This window comes from Talpa europaea, assembly GCF_964194135.1.
Source record: "Talpa europaea genome assembly, chromosome: 9".
In the NCBI taxonomy this organism is placed as follows: Eukaryota; Metazoa; Chordata; class Mammalia; order Eulipotyphla; family Talpidae; genus Talpa; species Talpa europaea.
Genome location: NC_140076.1, coordinates 768,327 through 786,029, shown reverse-complemented (window position 1 = coordinate 786,029; position 17,703 = coordinate 768,327). Strand labels below are relative to the sequence as shown.

At 72.0% G+C, this 17,703-nt stretch overlaps 1 protein-coding gene across 1 annotated transcript; it reads left to right on the top strand.

The window, feature by feature from the left end:
* The first annotated feature begins 3,986 nt into the window (after positions 1-3,986).
* MMEL1 (membrane metalloendopeptidase like 1) lies at positions 3,987-17,439 on the top strand. The gene is made up of 23 exons (XM_084241843.1): positions 3,987-4,169; positions 6,970-7,047; positions 7,643-7,699; positions 8,342-8,503; positions 8,591-8,671; positions 9,143-9,238; positions 9,523-9,641; positions 9,946-10,011; positions 11,150-11,284; positions 11,355-11,444; positions 12,286-12,422; positions 12,755-12,848; positions 13,913-14,041; positions 14,303-14,401; positions 14,780-14,863; positions 15,163-15,266; positions 15,412-15,470; positions 15,850-15,969; positions 16,123-16,256; positions 16,347-16,412; positions 16,706-16,801; positions 17,130-17,206; positions 17,284-17,439. Exons 1-23 carry the CDS (start codon positions 4,016-4,018, stop codon positions 17,381-17,383), a joined length of 2,337 nt encoding a protein of 778 aa, XP_084097969.1. The 5' UTR covers positions 3,987-4,015; the 3' UTR covers positions 17,384-17,439.
* Positions 17,440-17,703: the final 264 nt, after the last annotated feature.

Sequence of the window (17,703 nt, the reverse complement as noted above, 5' to 3'; positions counted from 1 at the left end):
GGAAGCTGCGCGAGGTCGGGACGCGCCCAGCTCGAGCAGAAGGGGTGGGGAGGCCAAGGCGGCCTCGGGGAGCACAAGGTCAATAAAGTTGGAGTGGAGGCGTGGAGGCGTGGAGACGTGGCGGGCGGTAAATGCATCCGGGGCACCGCGCGTCGGGAACGAGGGGACCCCGACAACCAGTGCAGTCGTGCGAGGCCCGAAATGACACTCGTCAGTCCCACCAGCCTGAGGCGCTCTCGGGGGGCCCCCCCACTCCTCATGGACGTCCCGGCCGGAGCCGATGAGTCGGGGTCAGCCTGGTGGCGCCTGCTCCGTCCACTTCAGCCACAACCGGGCCTGGAGGACAGGCTTTCCTGCTCGCGGTCTGCAGGGGATGAGGGGTGCCCGCGCTGTGAGGTCACGGGGGCGGGGGCTGCCTTCTCGGTGCCCCAGGGGTACGGAGCACTTGGGGTTCCGGGAACGAGGGCCCATGAGCCTGGAGGGGCCCCCGCAGCTCGTTCTCCCGGTCCCCCGGGCTCGGAGAGGGGCCTCCCCAGGGTGGGCCTGGGTCCTGCTCCGCTGGTGCCGGCGTCTGGGGAAGGACACTCGTGGCCAGCGGCTCGCTGTCCGGCTCGCGCCTCAGACAAAATCCAGAGCGCGGGAGGCAAAGGGGCGGTGGCCGCCCCCCTCGGCTCAGCACAGAAGCGCAAGGCCCAGGCGGGGGAGCCCTGGGGGCACTACCTGACCAGGTGGACTCGGGCCCGACGGGGCCGGCGCATGGGGGGGGTCCCGGACATACATGTGGGTGGCCGGGCACCGCCTGCCAGGTCTGTCCCCCTCCCCCCCACCCCCGCGCTCGCTCGGGACACTGCAGTCCCCTCCCGAGAGCGCGGTCTCGGCAGAAGCGCCGCCGGCTGGCTCGCGGCCCCAGGTCGAGAACCCGAAGCAAACCCCACGGCCGCCCCAGCCCTCCCAAGCACCCCACGGGGAGCGGCGGGGGCTGGAGGTCACACGGCGGGCGGCCACCGCGGTGGGCCGAGTGGGGTCAGACCTGGGGTGCGGCCACGTCACACTCCACACGACCCCACCGCCGTGTCCCGACGCCTGCGCGGGCGCTTGGGAGTCTCAAGTGCGGTAACCAGCCCAGCTGCGAAGGGTCAGCCGCCCAGCCGGCCAGCGCTTGTGCCGGGCCTGCCCAGCGCCCCCTGGCCGCTCTGCCCCTCGGCTGTGCCCACACGCGAGCACCCCCGAGTCTCTGGGAGTGAGAAGTGTCAGTTATTGGGGTGCATTCGCTGCCAGAAAGCCACGCCGCATGGGCTCCGGCGTGAGGCTGGGGTCGGGGCTCCCCAGGGCCTGGAAGGGGGCCCCAGCTCTGTGGGCCCCTCCCTCTTGGCCCCAGGCACCCCGGCACCCAGGAGGGCCGGCGCCAGCTCCTCTCCCCTGACCGTGGCCTCAGCCCACTCCTGCCAGCCCCAGGCAGCGGCCTCCAGGACGCGCCGGCCCGCCTGGGGGGTGGCTGAGCCCACGCTGGGGCAGGCGGGGGACAGCCAGGGGCTGAGGAGATCCTGTGTCAGGCTGGTGGGTCTGGGGTCGGAACCCCACGCTGCTGTCCCCCCCGGGAGCAGGCTCCAGGGGAGCCACCCAGACCAGGGCCGGACTCCCCGCTCTGGAGAGGGCTGTTCGCTCAGCCCCAGCGGCGGCCCTGCCCCCACCCCCTAGAGACCCGGGGTCCGGGGACCACTCGGCGCATGGGGTCCCGAAATGGAATTGAGGCTTCAAGGGCGACCAGGGGCCCGAGGAGGGAAGTGGCTTCGGGGGTTATGCCCGTCATGGGGTAGATGCCCGGCCCACACTCAGGAGCCCCTGGACCGCCAGCCCCTGAGGATGGGGTCTGAGGAGCCCCGGGGTGGGGGCCAGAAAGCCAGGCCCCATGCCCGCGGAGGAGGGTGGGACCCCACGCTCCCATCCTGCATGAGCAGGGACGCCCCCCGTGCCCTGGCAAGCCCCAGAGCCCACCACCCTCACTGGAGCTGAGGCGAAAGGAACCCCCAGGAGTGAGGGGCCTTCACAGCCCAGGGCCAGTGGGCCCCCGGCCCCGCCTCACGGGCAGCGGGCAGTAAGAAGGGGCCAGGCTCCTTCCCAGCAGCCCCTGCGGCCTATTGGGACTAGGGGGTCTAAACACGGGGGGGGGTGGGGGGAGCAGGGCCTGCACCAGGGAGCAGGGCGCCCGCCACCCCTCCCCCACGCCAGCCCAGCCGGAACTCGCAGGCCGAGCAAGAGGTCACTGCCTCCAGGGAGCCCACGCCTGCATCACAAAGGAGCCCGGAAGCCTGAAGCACTGTCCCCCGCCTGGACACCCTCCCCCTGACCCAGCTGACCAGACCCAGCCCTCAGACACCTGCGCAGCAGCCGCCGTCCTGAGCGGCCTGAGGTGAGCCCAGCCTGTCCCCTGCTGGCCAGCTCCCCTCTCAGCACCCCACGGGCGCCCGTGTCCAGGCCTTCCCCGGGGCAGGCCGGCGGGCATTTCACCTGTGGCTCACCCGTGCCTGGGCCAGGCAGGCCCCTCCCCAGCACCGTCCCTCCGTAAGGGCCGTCCCCCCCCCAGCAGCCTGGAGAGCCCTTGGCGTGTCTCCAGGACACAAGGCCCCCGCAGCCGCCCGCCTGCACTACCTCTTGGCACGTGGCTTCGTCCCGGGCCTCAGCGCCGGGCTCAGCGTTCGTGCGGGCTCACACTTGTCATGTGAGGTCCCCGGAACTCAGCAGGGAGCCCCGACCCATAAGCGGGAGCTGCACTCGCCCAGCCGGGGCTCCACCCGCCCAGCCCGGCACGCACCGGCCATCCCTCGCTCGTCCGCTCATCCTGCAGATGTGGGCGACCCCTTCGGTGGGTGGCAGCGGGGTGCCAAGGACCAGACGGAGCCCTGCCTGGCACTGAGGTCCCCAGGCCAGAGAGCCACGGGCATGCGGGCTCTGTGCGGGCTGTGCCGGCTGCCGGCAGGACCAGGAGGGAGGGGGCGGCGGCGGGCCCTGGAGGGAGTAGCCCGAGGTCAGAGCAAGTCTGCGTGTGAGTGTGTGTGGTGCGCACGCCCGCTTGGGCGGGTCCCTGGGCGGGGACGCCCAGACAGGTTGGGCACGCCTGAGCCCCCTGCAGCAGGCCCCGTGTGGGCAGGAAGGTGCCCGCGCTCCCTGGCTGGCGTCACAGCGGGGGACAGGATGGCACCTCAGCTGCTGCATAACCCCCAGCCCGTGGGCGCGGGCGCACAGAGCCGCAGGCAACAGGCCCAGAGGCTGGACCCGGGCGGGGCAGGTGCTGAGTGTCCACACGGAGGCCCGAGGGCCCTGCACATGCACACAGCACAGGGACCACGTGTGTACACACGTGCACGCTCACACACTCACAGGCACTCACGCGCAGGGAGCTCGCTCAGGCCGAGTAGGTGTCAGTGCCCCGTCCCGGGCCGCGGCCTGCCCCTGACCCCGCAGCGGCTCCTGTATCCCTGGCAGCTGCCCACTGCCCAGCTGGCTTGAGAGGGGACCCCTGTCCTGCTGACGGGGCGTGGGGGGGACGGCAGGGCCTGTGGAGGGAGCGTGGAGGTGCCTCTGCCCGTCCGACGATGCTGTGTGGTCAGCACCACCTGGCCTGGGCTCCAGGCAGGGAAGGTGGGCAGCAGATCACAGCCCAGCACCCCCGCGTGAAGTCCTCAAGCAGGAGATCGGGCCTCCAGGGTCCCTGGGCCGACCCCAGGCTGTGATCTGGGGGGGCCGCAGACAGCCCTATGGGGAGCTGGCACAGGACAGGATGCCCCGGGTCAGCAGCCCGGCCTCCTGGGCACTCCCAGGCACACCCAGACCCCCAGAGCCTCTGGCCAGGAAGAGTAAACCCATATGCCCGGAATGGAGAGGGGGGCTGGACCCCAAGCCCCCCGCACCGGCCTTCCAGCCTGGGGCAGGGCTGCAGCAGCCGCCAGCCCCACCCCGCCTGCAGGCTGCCTTGGCCTTGGGGTGTCTCAGCCCTGCGCTCCTGTCTAGACTCGAGATGGGGGAGCCCGAAAGCCCGGTGGGGACGGTGGAGATCGCCGGCCTGTCGGGGCAGAAGCGCCGAGACTTTCTGGAGGGGGGGCTGCTGCTGCTGCTGCTGCTGCTGGCGGGGGCCCTGGTGGCCGTGGGGCTCCTCTACGCCCACGGCGGAGGTGAGTGAGGCCCCTCCCCCAGGCCCGCGCCGCGCCGCGCCCCTCCCGACCCGGGGTCCCCGAGCCCCCACCCCGCAGCCTCGCTCCCGGCAGGGTCTGTGCTGCGGCCGGGGGCGGGGCACTGACCTGCGGGGCGCAGCCCCTTCCAGAAGGCTCTGCGGTGCGGTGCTGCGCTCCTGCGGGCTCCTAGCGCATAGCGCAGGCTGGGAACTCCAGGGAGTGCAGGCGCCCCGCCCCGCGGCACCCCTGCCCCTCGGCAGCCTCCCCCCCACCCCCACCCCCACCCCCGCGCGCTGCAGACCCCGTGGCCAGCAGGAGCCCTCGCTGCGGACCTGTCCCGCTGCCATCGGACGCACCTGCAGCCTCCAGGGACCCTGCCCTGGGGACAGGACCTGCCGGGATAGCCCTGGCAGCCCCTCGCCCCCCAAGGCCGGGTCCCAGAGCCGCAGGGTCCCAGGCCATCCGGCAGGCCGCCCTGCAGCCTCTGTATCCGCAAGACAGCGGTGGGCTGGGGTCCCAGGGGGCAAAGCCGGGGCTGCCCTGCAGGGACACCCCCAGGTTCCCCTCCTCTGTCTCCAGACAGGGGCGGAGGAGCTGGCACTGGCCCCTCTGGGGGTGCTCACATGCAGCCCCCCGCAAATCCCAGCTGCCGCCCACGGCCCAGCCCCAGGGGTGGAACACGCCCCACCAGAGGGCTGGTGGGTGCCGGATCCCCCCGCCCGCCCCCCCCACCCCCAACCTAGTAGCAGGCCCGGGTGCTGGGGCCTCCCCTCCACACTCAGCATCCGGGCCAGTTACTAGAATGTTCCCTCCGCCCTCCCAGCATCCCGGGCAGGACTGAGTCTGGGGACCAGAGTGGGTGCTGCCTGCGGTTGTGAGGGGAGCCCCCCAGGGCAGCTCCTGCCAGCTGCTGTGGTCAGGACCCCCTCCTGCTCCTGGTCCCTTAGATCTGGGTGACTGCCCGCCAGGCCCCCTGGGGACCCCCAGAGGCCACCCCACCGCTGTCGGCCTCGGGCCTGGGGAGCTGCCACATGGCTTAGGTGCGGTGTTCCTTGGCTTCCGAGTATGTTCTCGTGTCCACTGTGCTTTTGTATTAATTCATGAGCTATTTTGGTTTCCAGTGCACGGGGATTGTGTTGTGTTGCTGCCTTGCTCTGGCCGGCTCCCGGCGGGAGGCCGCGGTCCGAGTGGTTCGGAGCCGCGGTCCGAGGTGTTCGCTGCGGCGGCCGGGCCCCCTCAGAGACAGCAACAGACCCAGCAGATCAAGGCCAACCTGAGGAGAACGAACCCCAGAAGAGACGTCAGCTGGCACGCGACAGAGGCCAGCGGCAGGCACAGCGCGCGGGCACCTGCTCCCCGGGAGCTGAAGGCCCCGCAGGGGCCATGTGGGGGTGCCTGCGTGGCGCCTGGCTGCGCTCCCCTGCGCCTGACCCCCATCCTGCCCCGCGTGGGCTGCCGGCTGCCTTTTCCCGCTCGCAAGATGGAGGATCCTGCCTGAGGACTCGGGGCTGGGACTGCAAACCCACGGCCAGGACGGGAGCCCACGGGCGGCCGAGTGGGGCACTGCGGGGGGCGGGCAGCGGGAGAAGGTGACCGTCCCGGCTGACCTCGAGCTGTGGCACACGATGACCTCACCCCAGGGCCCCCCGGGAGGGGCCTGAGCAGGGCACGCTGAGCCAGGGCCTGGCGGTGTCCAGCGCAAAGGGGCGGAGCCTGCCCGGCCCCGGGGTCTGTCCTGGGCGTGGACAGGAGGGCGAGCCCGGAGGGAGGCTGCTCCCTTCCTGGTGCTGTGCAGTCCTCCCGCCACGTCGGGGCCCTCGTGAGGACACGTGTCGCTCGTGTGGGCTCTGGCCTGACAGGACCCACGTCCCAGGCTAAGCACCTTGTGCTGGACGGAGGCCAGCGCGTCCACCCCACGGCCTGGACCTGGCCTCCTGGGGCGCCACGGTTCCTCCCGCTGCCCCGGGCGGGTGTCCGTCCCGCGGGAGCACTGCCGAGACCCGTCTGCGGTTCTCGCTCGGGGAGCTGCGGGCGACGGGCGGGCACGAGGCTGGAGCGGGCCGCGGCTCTCTGTCTCGCGCTGGCGTGTGCGGGTTCGTGTCTTTCACCAATTTTGAAAGCCCCGTGGGCGTCACCCCGCAAGGTCGCTCTGCCCAAGGTGTCGCGAGGCCGCTGGACGCGGACTGAATGGCGCAGGCCTCGTGCTGTTCCAGTTTGGGCGTTTGTTTGTTTGATCATTTTTAAATGTTTAGAATGGTTTTAATTGTGCAAAATTCTTGCAAAGATAGTACAGTAGCCCCCCCTTATTCCAGGGGTGTCTGAAACCACCAGGCTGGGTCCCCTCCAGCCAGGGTTAGCCCCAGGAGATGCCGAGGCTGCCCAGACAGTGCTCCCCTAGAGTGGGGGTGGGCGGGGGTGACAGCAGCTTCAGCACCGAGGGGACCCCTTCCCAAGGACACCTCTCCCCTGCGCGAGCCTGCTGTCCCTCCCCGGCGGGCGCTGCAGCCGCCTGTCAGGCCTGGGTTCGGCCCAGGGCCCCGGGATAGAAGAGAGTCAGAGGGGGCTCCTCTGAGGGGAGGAGGTCTCCCCAGGAGGCCCTGGGCGCTGGCATGTGGGGCTGCCTCCCCTGCTCAGGCAGGTGCTGCTGGGGAGACCCCCAATGTCAGCCCCCAGGCACCAGCCCTCACTGCAGGAGGAGGGGCCCAGGGCCCAGCCGTAGGAAGCGGCCAGCGCTGCCCCCCGCGGCCCTGAGCACCCCAGGAGCTGGCGGCGGGGAGCTGAGTGCTGTGTTTCTCCCCAGGGAAGCAGCTGCCTCTCTTTTCTAGCCGGCTTTGCTTCTCAAAGGAAGAGAAGACCATTGTAAAACGAAAACCCCGAGGTAGCTGTGCCCCCACCCAGACAGCCCCCACATGGGGGGCTCAGAAATGGGGGCTCCTGGGGACCAGGCGCTCGGTAGAGGGCAGAGCTGTGGCCCAGCCAGGCCAGGCCAGGCCCACCGCACGGCAGGCCCAGGGTGTGCAGGGAGGGCGGGGGGCGGGGGGCAGGGCAGGACTGGATGGAGGGGGGTCGGGGGCAGGGACGCGGCGCTGCCTCCACTTTACACAACGGGGCACCCAAGGGGGGTGGGGCTCGGTGTGCAGAGAGGGCAGTGCCCGAGGAGCTGACCCCCCAGGGTGAGAGCTGGCCGGGCAGGGCGGCGGCCCGGGCTGGCTTCAGCGGTTCTGGGCCCCGGGGACAGCTGCCGGGACTGGGGGCCCCGAGAAAGCAGAGGGTGTAAAAGGGGTTCTCAGGTCACTGCAGGGGTCAAGCAAAAATGAGGTTCAGCCGTACTTGAGACCCCCACCTGGCCGTGCTGGGAGCCCAGACCTCAGGCTGGACACCCAGCCCCGCCCACCCCTGCGAGCCTGCCCAGCTCCCCCCGTGCCCCTGCCCCCCACGGCCCCCCCGCGGGCTCACGCGCTCCTTGCCCGCAGCGGTCAGCCAGCCCAAGGACATGGAGGTCTGCACGACCCCCGGGTGCGTGATGGCAGGTAAGCCCCCCCGCCGTGCATGGCCCCCCCACAAGCAGGAGCAGCTGCGGGAGGCAGGGCCCTCCGGGAGGCCACAGCCCAGGGCCGCCCCCCCACGCCCCCTTCCTGCACCTGCAGAGAGGTCACCCCAGCAGACATCCTCTCGAGTTCTTTCCAGGAATTCGTCTCAACATGGGGACCCCATCTTGCTGGTGGCAGATACAAAAAGGGGGAAATGATGTGGAAAAAACTAGAGAACCCCGAAACGGGCTCGTCCTCCCCCTCAGGCGCGAGCAGCCGAGGTCCCGCCCCTGGAGGGCAGTCTGGGCGGGCGTCCGGGCGGGGTCCAGCTGGCCCCTCGGCTGAGAACATGCACCGTCCCCACACCCTCGGGGCTCCAGAGGCCAGGCACCCCCTCAGCAGAAAACAGCCCCGTGGGGGGGCTGCCCTGCCCCCCTCCATGCCGTGTGAGCAGGGGGCTCGGCCCGGGCAGGCACCCCGCCCCCGGGCCCTGGGCTCCAGTGTCCCGAGCTGCTCGGGTGGGGGTCAGGAGGGGCTGCAGGCCGGCGGCGGAGAAGTGTGCGCCGCCGGGGGCTCAGCGCGGCCGACCCCGAGGGCACGCGGGCGCTGGGCCACCGCCACGGGCCTGCCTCTCCGGCGCAGCCGCCAGGATCCTGCAGAACCTGGACCCGCGGGAGGACCCGTGCGAGGACTTCTACCAGTACGCCTGCGGGGGCTGGCTGCGGCGCCACGTCGTGCCCGAGACCAACTCCCGCTACAGCGTCTTCGACATCCTCCGCGACGAGCTGGAGGTCATCCTCAAAGGTGGGGGCCGCGCGGCCGGGCCCTCCCCACGCCCAGGCCGGCCCCCCTGCTCGGCCCGCGCTGCCCGCGCCTCTGCTCCGCCCGCAGGCGTGCTGGAGAACGCGTCCGCGGAGGACCGGCCGGCCGTGCGCAAGGCCAAGATGCTCTACCGCTCCTGCATGAACGAGAGTGAGCGCCGCGGGCGGGCCGGGCGGGCCCGGGACTCTCGCCAGCCTGGGCCGGCCGCTGCGGCCCCGACCAGCCGCCTGGACCCCACTCACACCCTGAGCCCGCAGGGCCGCCGGGAGGGGGGCGAGGGTGTGTGCGCGTGTGGCCGCGTGTGTGCCTTACCTGCTCGTGCACATGTGGCACGTGGCCAGGCGTGTACACGTGTCTTGCATGTGCACCGGGGAGGCACGCCCAGGTGTGGGGGGGTGTATCTGTGTGCATCTGTGGGAGCGTGTGAGTACGTGCCTGTGTGCGTGTCTGGTGCACACGTATGGCTATGCACATGTGCGTGTGGGCAAGCGTGTGGGCAAGTGCGTGTGGGCACGTGTGTGGGTGTGCATGGGCTCCCCAGGCCCTCCCAAGGGGCGGCTGGGTGGGGCTTGGGCTGGGCACGGGCCCCTTTGGGGTCCAGTGAGTGACCCGCCCCCTCAGGTGTGATAGAGAAGCGAGACTCTCAGCCCCTGCTGGACATCATCGAGGCGATGGGCGGCTGGCCGGTGGCCATGGACAAGTGGAACGAGACGGAAGGTGAGGCCGGGCGGGCGGCCCTGGGCGGGGGCTCCTGGGCCACGTGGGAGCTTCCACGCAGCCCCGCAAGGGGTGTCCTTCCCAGAGCCCTGGCAGGACCCTCTCCCGGGGCTCCGTCTGGCGCACAGGCACACCGAGCAGCTGGCAGCGCCCGTGTGGTGCGGCTCTCAGGGGTGCCCGGTGGGCAGTCTGGGAGTCCCTGGTACCCAGGCCATGGTGTGCCGGCCCCCACGAGCTGGGCAGGGGCTGGGGGACCCAGAGGCCAGCTAGCGAATGACCCCCAGGCCCCAAGTGGGAGCTGGAGCAGCAGCTGGCCATGATGAACGCGCGGTTCAACCGGCGGGTGCTCATCGACCTCTTCATCTGGAACGACGACCAGAACTCCAGCCGCCACATCATCTACGTACGCGGGCGGCGCCGGCGCAGAGCGGGGAGGGGCCGGGCCTGGGCGCCGGGACCCTGCCTCGTGCCCAGAGACGGCCGGGGCCGACAGGAGGGCGGGAGCCTGGCCCCAGGGCACCCCTGGCCACAGCTAAAGGCCAGAGAGCCGGTGACGGCCTGACCCGCCTCCAGCCCGGCCGCCGCCCCCCGGAGGCCAGGGGCTCCAGCACTGACCCTGTCCAGGCCCGGGCGGGGGGAGCGGTGAGGCCTGCCGGCCAGGCTGTGGGGTCTCAGGCCCCCGCCTAGGGTCACCCTCTTGTCTCCAGATAGACCAGCCCTCCTTGGGCATGCCCTCCCGGGAGTACTATTTCAAAGAGGGCAGCAACCAGAAGGTGAGTTGGGGCCTCGCCGCCAGGCTGGACCCGGGCCCCGGCCTCCCCACCTGCCCCGCCCGTGGCCCCGCTCTCCCGCGTGTCCCGGGGCGCCGCTCCCCACAGCTGGCCCCGTGACCCGCTGAGCGCTGGGCCTCAGGTGGTGTGACCTGCCGCGTCGCTGTCCCCATCGAGGGGGCGTCCACAAGGCCCACACGGCCCCCTGCCACACTGTCCCGTCACTGCTGAGAGACCTGGCCGGGGCGCCGGGGCCCGGGGACGACGCCCTGGCCTCCTGCCTCTGGTCAGGAGAGGGGAGCCGGGAGCCGAGCTGCGGCCAGAGGGCAGGAGGCCGGGTGGGGCCCGCGGGGTGGGGAGGGGTCAGGAAGGAGGACAAGGAGCAAGTGGGCCACAGGGGAGGTGTGCGGGGCCCCCGGGCCGTAGGGAGCTCCGGGGCCAGAGCTAGGCCGCTGCTCCAGGAGGGAAGGGAACGAGGCCCAGGGAGGGGCGGGGGGGCTGGAAGAACCCCAGGGACCCCCAGGGCTCAGGCCCCCGGCCCCGGGTCAGGCCAGCAGCTGTGACCAAGAGTGCCCGGGGCGTCGGCCCAGCCTGATGCCAGGTCAGGGGAGGAGCATCCGCTGTCCGCGCAGAGGTCCGCCCCTCCCAGGACGGGCAGGAGAGGGCACCCCCAGGAGGGAAGGCGCCTTGGGGCCCTTGGGCCTGGACGAGTCTGGCCAGGACAGCTCACCTTGACCGCACCCAGCGGCCCTGGTCTCTGCTGAGCACCTGCTGTGCCCGGCGCGTCCAGGCGTCCCACAGCCGTAGACTGGGTCTCTCAGCCCCCCAAATGTTTGGAGATGGGTTCACGCAGCCGAAGGGAGGGGGTGGGGGGCCTCGGGGCGGCCCAACCGCAGGTCTGAGGCAGACACAGGGCCCTGGGAGCCACGCCCCTCGGCAGGCTGCTTCAGAGAGTGTGGACGCACGGGGGGCCTGGCCTGGGGGGCAGTGTGGCTGTCCCCCCAAGGGCTCTCCCGCCGCCTGCAGCTGCCGTCCGCCCCGGGGGTGAATGGGGCCCGCCCTGGCCGTGCCCCCAGTCCAGTCCCACGGCGGGGCGGGGCCAGCTGGTGGGGGCCGCCGCTGCAGCCTGCCACCCGGCCAGGTGCGGGACGCCTACCTGCAGTTCATGACGTCGGTGGCCACCATGGTGCGGAAGGACGCACGCCTGCCGGCCAGCCGGCGGCTGGTGCGCGAGGACATGGTGCGGGTGCTGGAGCTGGAGACGCAGCTGGCCAACGTGAGGCGCGCCCCGGGCTCGGGCGGGCGGGGCGGGGCCGGGGCCTCCCCGGGACCCCTGCTTCGGTCAGGCCACCGTCCCCCAGGAGGAGCGGCATGACGTCACGGCCCTGTACCACCGGATGAGCCTGGAGGAGCTCCAGGACAAGTTCGGCCTGAAGGTGAGGCCTGGCCCGGCGCCCTGGCCTGGGGGCGGGGGGCGCTCAGCCCGCCTCGCTGCTGCGGCCCTGTCCTCGGAGACCGGCCGGCGGGTCCCGGAGCCGCTTTCCCGCCAGGGAAGCAGGTTAACGGGCTGTTCGCGGCGGCCGCCGGTGCCCGGGCGCTGGCTCCACCCCAAGGCCCGCAGGGGCCGACGGCTCCGGCACCAGGTTTTGAGAAGGAGCTCGGTGCAGGGGATCTGGCGGGGCAGGAGGGGCAGCAGCTCGGCCCCCCTCGGGAAAGGGCGTGGGGGGCAGGGGTGGGAGCACAGGAGGCCAGGGTATTAGTGACGTGCAGGCCGGGGCGAAGAAGCCGGGTCTGAGCGAGGCCCCCTGGCCAGCGCTCCGGGCAGGCGTCCCCTCGCTGGCCGCCTCCCGCCCCCTCGGAGGCAGCGCTCGGCTCTGGCCAGCCTGGAGCTTGGCTCCCACGGGGAGGGGGGCGGGGGGTTGCCGCTGGCAGCCAAGCACCTCTGTGAGAAGCAGCAGCGTCTGCTCTGCGTCGGAAGGGGCTGGAACTCCGCTTCATCTCTGCATCCGTGGCAGTGACCGAGGCTGCCTGGCATTCGCTCTCCTTGCGATGCCCTTACCGTGGCAGCAGGGTTACTCCTGGCTCACAGCCCGAGTGGACGGCGGCTGTGCTCCTCAGACGCCGGCCGGGTCCCCCGGAAAAGCCAGTGGGTCTGGCCGCCCCGTATCCTGACGCTGAGCGCGCGCCTTCCCTCCTCACTGGAACGGTCTTGGGGGCTGGGCTTCCCGGGGCCCGGAACTCTGTGCCTCCCCTTTACCCGCCGGCTTCCTCCCCCAGGGGTTTAACTGGACCCTGTTCATCCAGTCCATACTGTCCTCCGTCAAAATCAAGCTGCTGCCCGAGGAAGAAGTGGTGGTCTACGGCGTCCCCTACCTCAGGAACCTGGAGAACATCATCGACGTCTTCCCCTCCAGGTGAGCCCAGCAAGGCCCGCGGGCCTCGCCTGCCTGCCCCTCCCATCCCTGTCCCTCGGTCCCCCTCTCCACTCTGCGGTGGCCCTCGGCCCTCTCCTCTGAAGTGACAGGGGCGTGAGGGCGGGATTTCCAGGCGGAGGAGCTGGGCCTTAGAGGTGTCAGCCCGCCCCGAGCATATCAGAGCGCAGGGCAGGCCAGACGGCCCCTCGGGGCTGCCTCTGACACGTCCTCTGCCCCCTGAACCCCTCCGTGGGGCGGGCCCGATGGCCTGGCCCGTGCGCTGTGCTCCCTCCCCGGCCCGCCTGTTCTGTGCTCTGCCCCGCCGCCCGCAGGACCTTGCAGAACTACCTGGTGTGGCGCCTGGTGCTGGACCGCATCAACAGCCTGAGCCAGCGCTTCAAGGATGCCCGCGCCAGCTACCGCAAGGTGAGGGGACCCCTGGGCTCCCGCCCGCCCGCGCTCGCGCAGCCCTGTAGACCGCAAGCTCCTGCTGCGGGCCTGGCTCCAGCATCCACCCGGATGAACCCTGAGGCCCCGGCCTCCCGGGTGGTCAGACCATAGCCTAATGGACCAGCGGGAGCCCGCGTTCAAAACCAGCCAGCAGGACAGGTGCAGGAGCCGATGCTGAAACCTGAAGGCGGGGAAGGCCCAGGCGCTCAGGAGCAGGGACGCCGGCCGGGAGGCAGATACGGCTGGTGCCGGTGCAAAGGCCCTGAGGCCGGGACGCCAGGGCCACGCGGGAGGCGGGTGCCGCCGGGCTGGAGCAGGGCCCGATTGCATCTGACGGCTGCTTGTGTGGTGATCCTGGCTGCAGGGGGCAGGGGAGGGGGCAGAGTGAGGTCTCCTTAGCTGTCCTGGGACAATGACCAGGACGTGCAGGCGACAGGGTGGCCGCCCTCCAGGTGGGGGTGAGCTTTTGGGTCAGGGCACGCCCGAGTATTGGCAGCAGGAATCTGCGGGGCGACATGCTTCCATCGTGCGCCTCTGCAGACGAGCAGACAGGCCCATCCCCACTCTGCTAATGGGAAAACGAGGGCCCGGGGGAGCTAGCGGCTCCCGGTCAAGCTGGACATGCCCCGGGGCCTGCTCTGGGGTCAGTGCCAGCCTGTGCTGTGCTGGGGGGAGGAGGCTGTTGTCCTTAAGGGCGGAGTCCTGCCAGGACCCTGCCAGGAGCTTGGGGCCAAGCCGTGCCCACCAGCACCCCAGAGCAGCAGCCCAGCTCCCAGCCTGGACTGGAGCCCTCCCCTTAAAACTGCACCCCCTGTCCCCCCACCCACGACCAGCATCCAAAGGTCAGTCTCGCTTCATCCCGTGTCCTCCCTGGGCACCCAAAGTCAAGGCAGGGAAGTGGGTTTGGTAAATGCGGGGGGAGGGGTGATGGACGGAGGATGGTGGGTAGGGGATGGGGGACGGGTGGAGGGTGGAGGGTGGACGAGGACGGGGGTGTGGGTGGGGGATGGGGGGCCGGCGATGAGCGGGGACCCCCGCAGGCGCTGTACGGCACCACGGTGGAGGAGGTGCGCTGGCGGGAGTGCGTCAGCTACGTCAACAGCAACATGGAGAGCGCCGTGGGCTCCCTCTACGTCAAGGAGGCCTTTTCAGGAGAGAGCAAGAACGTGGTGGGTGCCCGGCCCCTGGGCTCAGGCGCTGCCCATGCAGCCCAGGGCCCGGCGCAGCCCCGGGGGTGGCGGGGGCGGGGCGGCCTGCACGGGGGCCCAGGGAGGGCCCTGCTCCCCGCAGCGGCGCACGCACTGGGGGGCACGTCTGCTTCTGCCTGGTCACGCGGGGAGCCGGGGAGGCCCCGCTCCGGGGAACGGGTCTGAGCTGCACGGTCGGGCAGGGGCAGCGGGCGGGGGCGGGGCTGAGCCTGTGCCCCCCAGGTGCGCGAGCTCATCAACAAGGTGCGCGCCGTGTTCGTGGAGACCCTGGACGAGCTGGGCTGGATGGACGAGGAGTCCAAGCGGAGGGCCCAGGAGAAGGTGGGCGAGGGGCGGGCGCCGGGCACCCAGGGTGGGGGCTGGGCCATCCCCGTCACACCCACGTTAGAGGCGAGGGAGAGGCTGGCGGCGGCTGGGGGGAGGGGGCAGAGGAGCCGGCGCCGAGTCCTGGGGACGGGGGAGCCCCCGGCCACGGGACTGGGCGCCTGCAGCGAGGACAGTGAGGGCCCGGCCGGCCTCCAGCGGGCTGGCAGAGGGCAGCCTCCGGGCGCTCCGGCCCCGCCCTGGGCACCAGTGCCTCGGCCTCTGGCCCCGCCAGCCTCCCGCAGCCTGCGAGGAGGCGGGTCCCGGCCCACACGGCGCGGGGGTCCAGAGCCGGGTCGCCCGGGGGCCGGGCCAGACCACCCCCTTCTTCCCCAGGCCCTGAACATCCGGGAGCAGATCGGGTACCCCGACTACATCCTGGAGGAGGGCAACAAGCACCTGGACGAGGAGTATTCCAACGTGCGCCCCCAGATCCGCGCCTGCCCCGCCCGCCCGAGCAGCCCCAGGGACCCCGGGCCCCCATTACCGGGGTGGGGTGCTCTGGAGCCCCCTCGCCACGCACGGGTGACCCCAGCGTCCGCCGTTACGGAGGGGAGCCTGAGCCCCGGAGGACGGAACAGCTGGCGTAGGCCAGGCCCCCCCAGCCCAGGGCGCCCCGAGTCCCCTGGGCCACTCTGCCCGCCCCACCCGCCCCACCCTGACCTCCGCCCTGACCCCCGCCCGCGCCCAGCGTGGCCGCCCCTCCCGCCCCTCCGCAGCTGAACTTCTCGGAGGACATGTACTTCGAGAACGGCCTGCAGAACCTCAAGGCCAGCGCCCAGCGCAGCCTCAAGAAGCTGCGGGAGAAGGTGGACCAGCACCTGTGAGCGGCCGCGGGGCGCGGGCGGCGGGGGTGGGTGGGCTCTGGCTCACCCCCCACCCCCCCATTCCCCACCCCCACCCCCCGCACTGTCCTGGGCATCAGGGTGGGCTGCCGGCCGGGCCCCCCGACTGACCGTCTCTCCCAGCTGGATCATCGGGGCCGCCGTGGTGAACGCCTTCTACTCCCCGAACAGAAACCAGATCGGTACGTCCAGCCCTGCCCCCCGCCCCCCCCCAGCGCCTGAGGTGACCCCCACCCCTCCTCCTGGGCACCCCAGCCTGCTCCCGGAAGAAGAGCGGGGGCCACCTCCCCCACCCAGGAGCCTCGCCTCCTCACCCCTGCGGGAGGCGCCGCTCTGTGTCCCTGGGCGGGTCAGGAGTTTGGGGGTGCCGCAGAGGCCCCGTCCCGAAGGCAGCAGAGTGTGGACAGAGCCTGGACCTGAGTCCTGGATCTCCCCGCAGCCCCTCGGCCTCAGTTTACTCATCTGTAAAATGGGGTCACGCCCACTGCCTCCTGCACTGCACCCCAAAGGTCCTGGCTCCCGGGAGGCGTGCGGGCTCACAGCGCGTCCTCTGCCCCCCAGTGTTCCCCGCCGGGATCCTCCAGCCCCCCTTCTTTAGCAAGGAGCAGCCGCAGGCCTTGAACTTCGGGGGCATCGGGATGGTGATCGGCCACGAGATCACCCACGGCTTTGACGACAACGGTAGGGGCCGCCCCGGGTCAGAGCGCCCCTCCGGGTCGCGCGCACCCCCCTCGAGCAGCAGCCCCGAGGGGACCGCGGGCCAGGTGGGGCCGCGGGGCAAGAGGGGGGCCGGGCCGGAGCCGCGGACCGGCCGGCAGCCCCTGCCCCCCGCAGGCCGCAACTTCGACAAGGACGGCAACATGCTGGACTGGTGGAGCAACTTCTCGGCGCGGCACTTCCGGAAGCAGTCGGAGTGCATGGTCTACCAGTACGGGAACTACTCCTGGGACCTGGCTGACGACCAGAACGTGAGCCGGCCGCCCGCGGGGGCGGGGGGCGGGGGCTGAGGGGCGCTGGGGTGCCCACCCGAGCGCCCGCCATCCCCGCCCTGTGTGCAGGTGAACGGGTTCAGCACTCTCGGGGAGAACATCGCGGACAACGGCGGGGTGCGGCAGGCCTACAAGGTGGGTCCCCGCAGGCCCGAGCAGGTGGGGAGGAGCAACCGGCCTAGGTGGGGGCCGCACCCCGCGAGGCTGGCCTGGAGCCACCGTCCACCCGCACTGGCAGCGGCCCGAGCCTGCCCGGCGTGGGAGGTGGACGCCCGCGTCACGGCCCGCATTTGGCCGTGACCCCCACGGGGCCCCCATGGAGGGACCAAGTCCCAGCGCCGACAAGGTGGGCCTGGCGAGGCCCCACAGAGTGTCGGTAGTCGGGGGGCGCCGGAAGCCAGGGCGGCCCAGCACGCTCGCGCCCGCAGGCTTACCTCAAGTGGACGGCCGAGGGCGGCAAGGACCGGCAGCTGCCGGGGCTGGAGCTCACCTACGACCAGCTGTTCTTCATCAACTACGCCCAGGTAGGGGCCGCCCGCCCGCCCGCGGCCCGCGCAGCTTTGCCCCTTGGTGCGCTGCCCCGCGGCCAGCGGCCGGGCCTGAACTAGGCCTGCAGGGCTTCCCGGGCCAGGCCGGGTGCAGGCTCAGCGGGAGGCGTGCGGGCGCTCCTGTGGGCTTGGGCCCGCCCCCGCCACAGCGCAGCTGGAGCCCTGAGCCTCTGTGCCCAAAGGAGACCGCGCCCCCTCTGCCACCCCCGCCCAGCCTGCCCTCCTGGGCCCGAGGTCTCCAGCACCCCCCCACCCCTCAGGCCCACCCTGCCCGGTCCCACAGCCACGCCCCTGCGGCCCGCAGGTGTGGTGCGGGTCCTACCGGCCCGAGTTCGCCGTCCAGTCCATCAAGACCGATGTCCACAGCCCCCTGAAGTACAGGCAAGTGGCCCCTGTGCCCGCCCCGGTCCGCGCCCGCCCTGGTCCGCGCCGGCTCAGGCCCCTCCACCCGCTTGCAGGGTGCTGGGCTCGCTGCAGAACTTAGCCGCCTTCGCCGACGCGTTCCAGTGCGCCCAGGGCACCCCCATGCACCCGCACGAGCGATGCCGCGTCTGGTAGCCAAGGCCGAGCCGCGCTGGGCGGCCCTCACCGCCGCCCCGAGCCCCCCGTCCGCTCGGAAACCGCAGCCGGCGGGGTCCCGGCGTGCGCCTGGCCCGGCCTCCCGACCGGCCACCTGGGGTGAGCGAGCGGCGCCGGCCGCGCCCCCCGCCCCGCCGCGCGAGGGTCCAGGCCGGCCCATCCACGCAGCCCCGCGGACGCGCCGACTCCTCCGCCCACGCTCCAGAGCGCGTCCGCGCCCGATGTCCAGAGCCTCCGACTCGAGCCAAGTAAACACGTCAAGGATCCGCCGCCTGGCCTGTGTCTCGCGCGGAGGACAG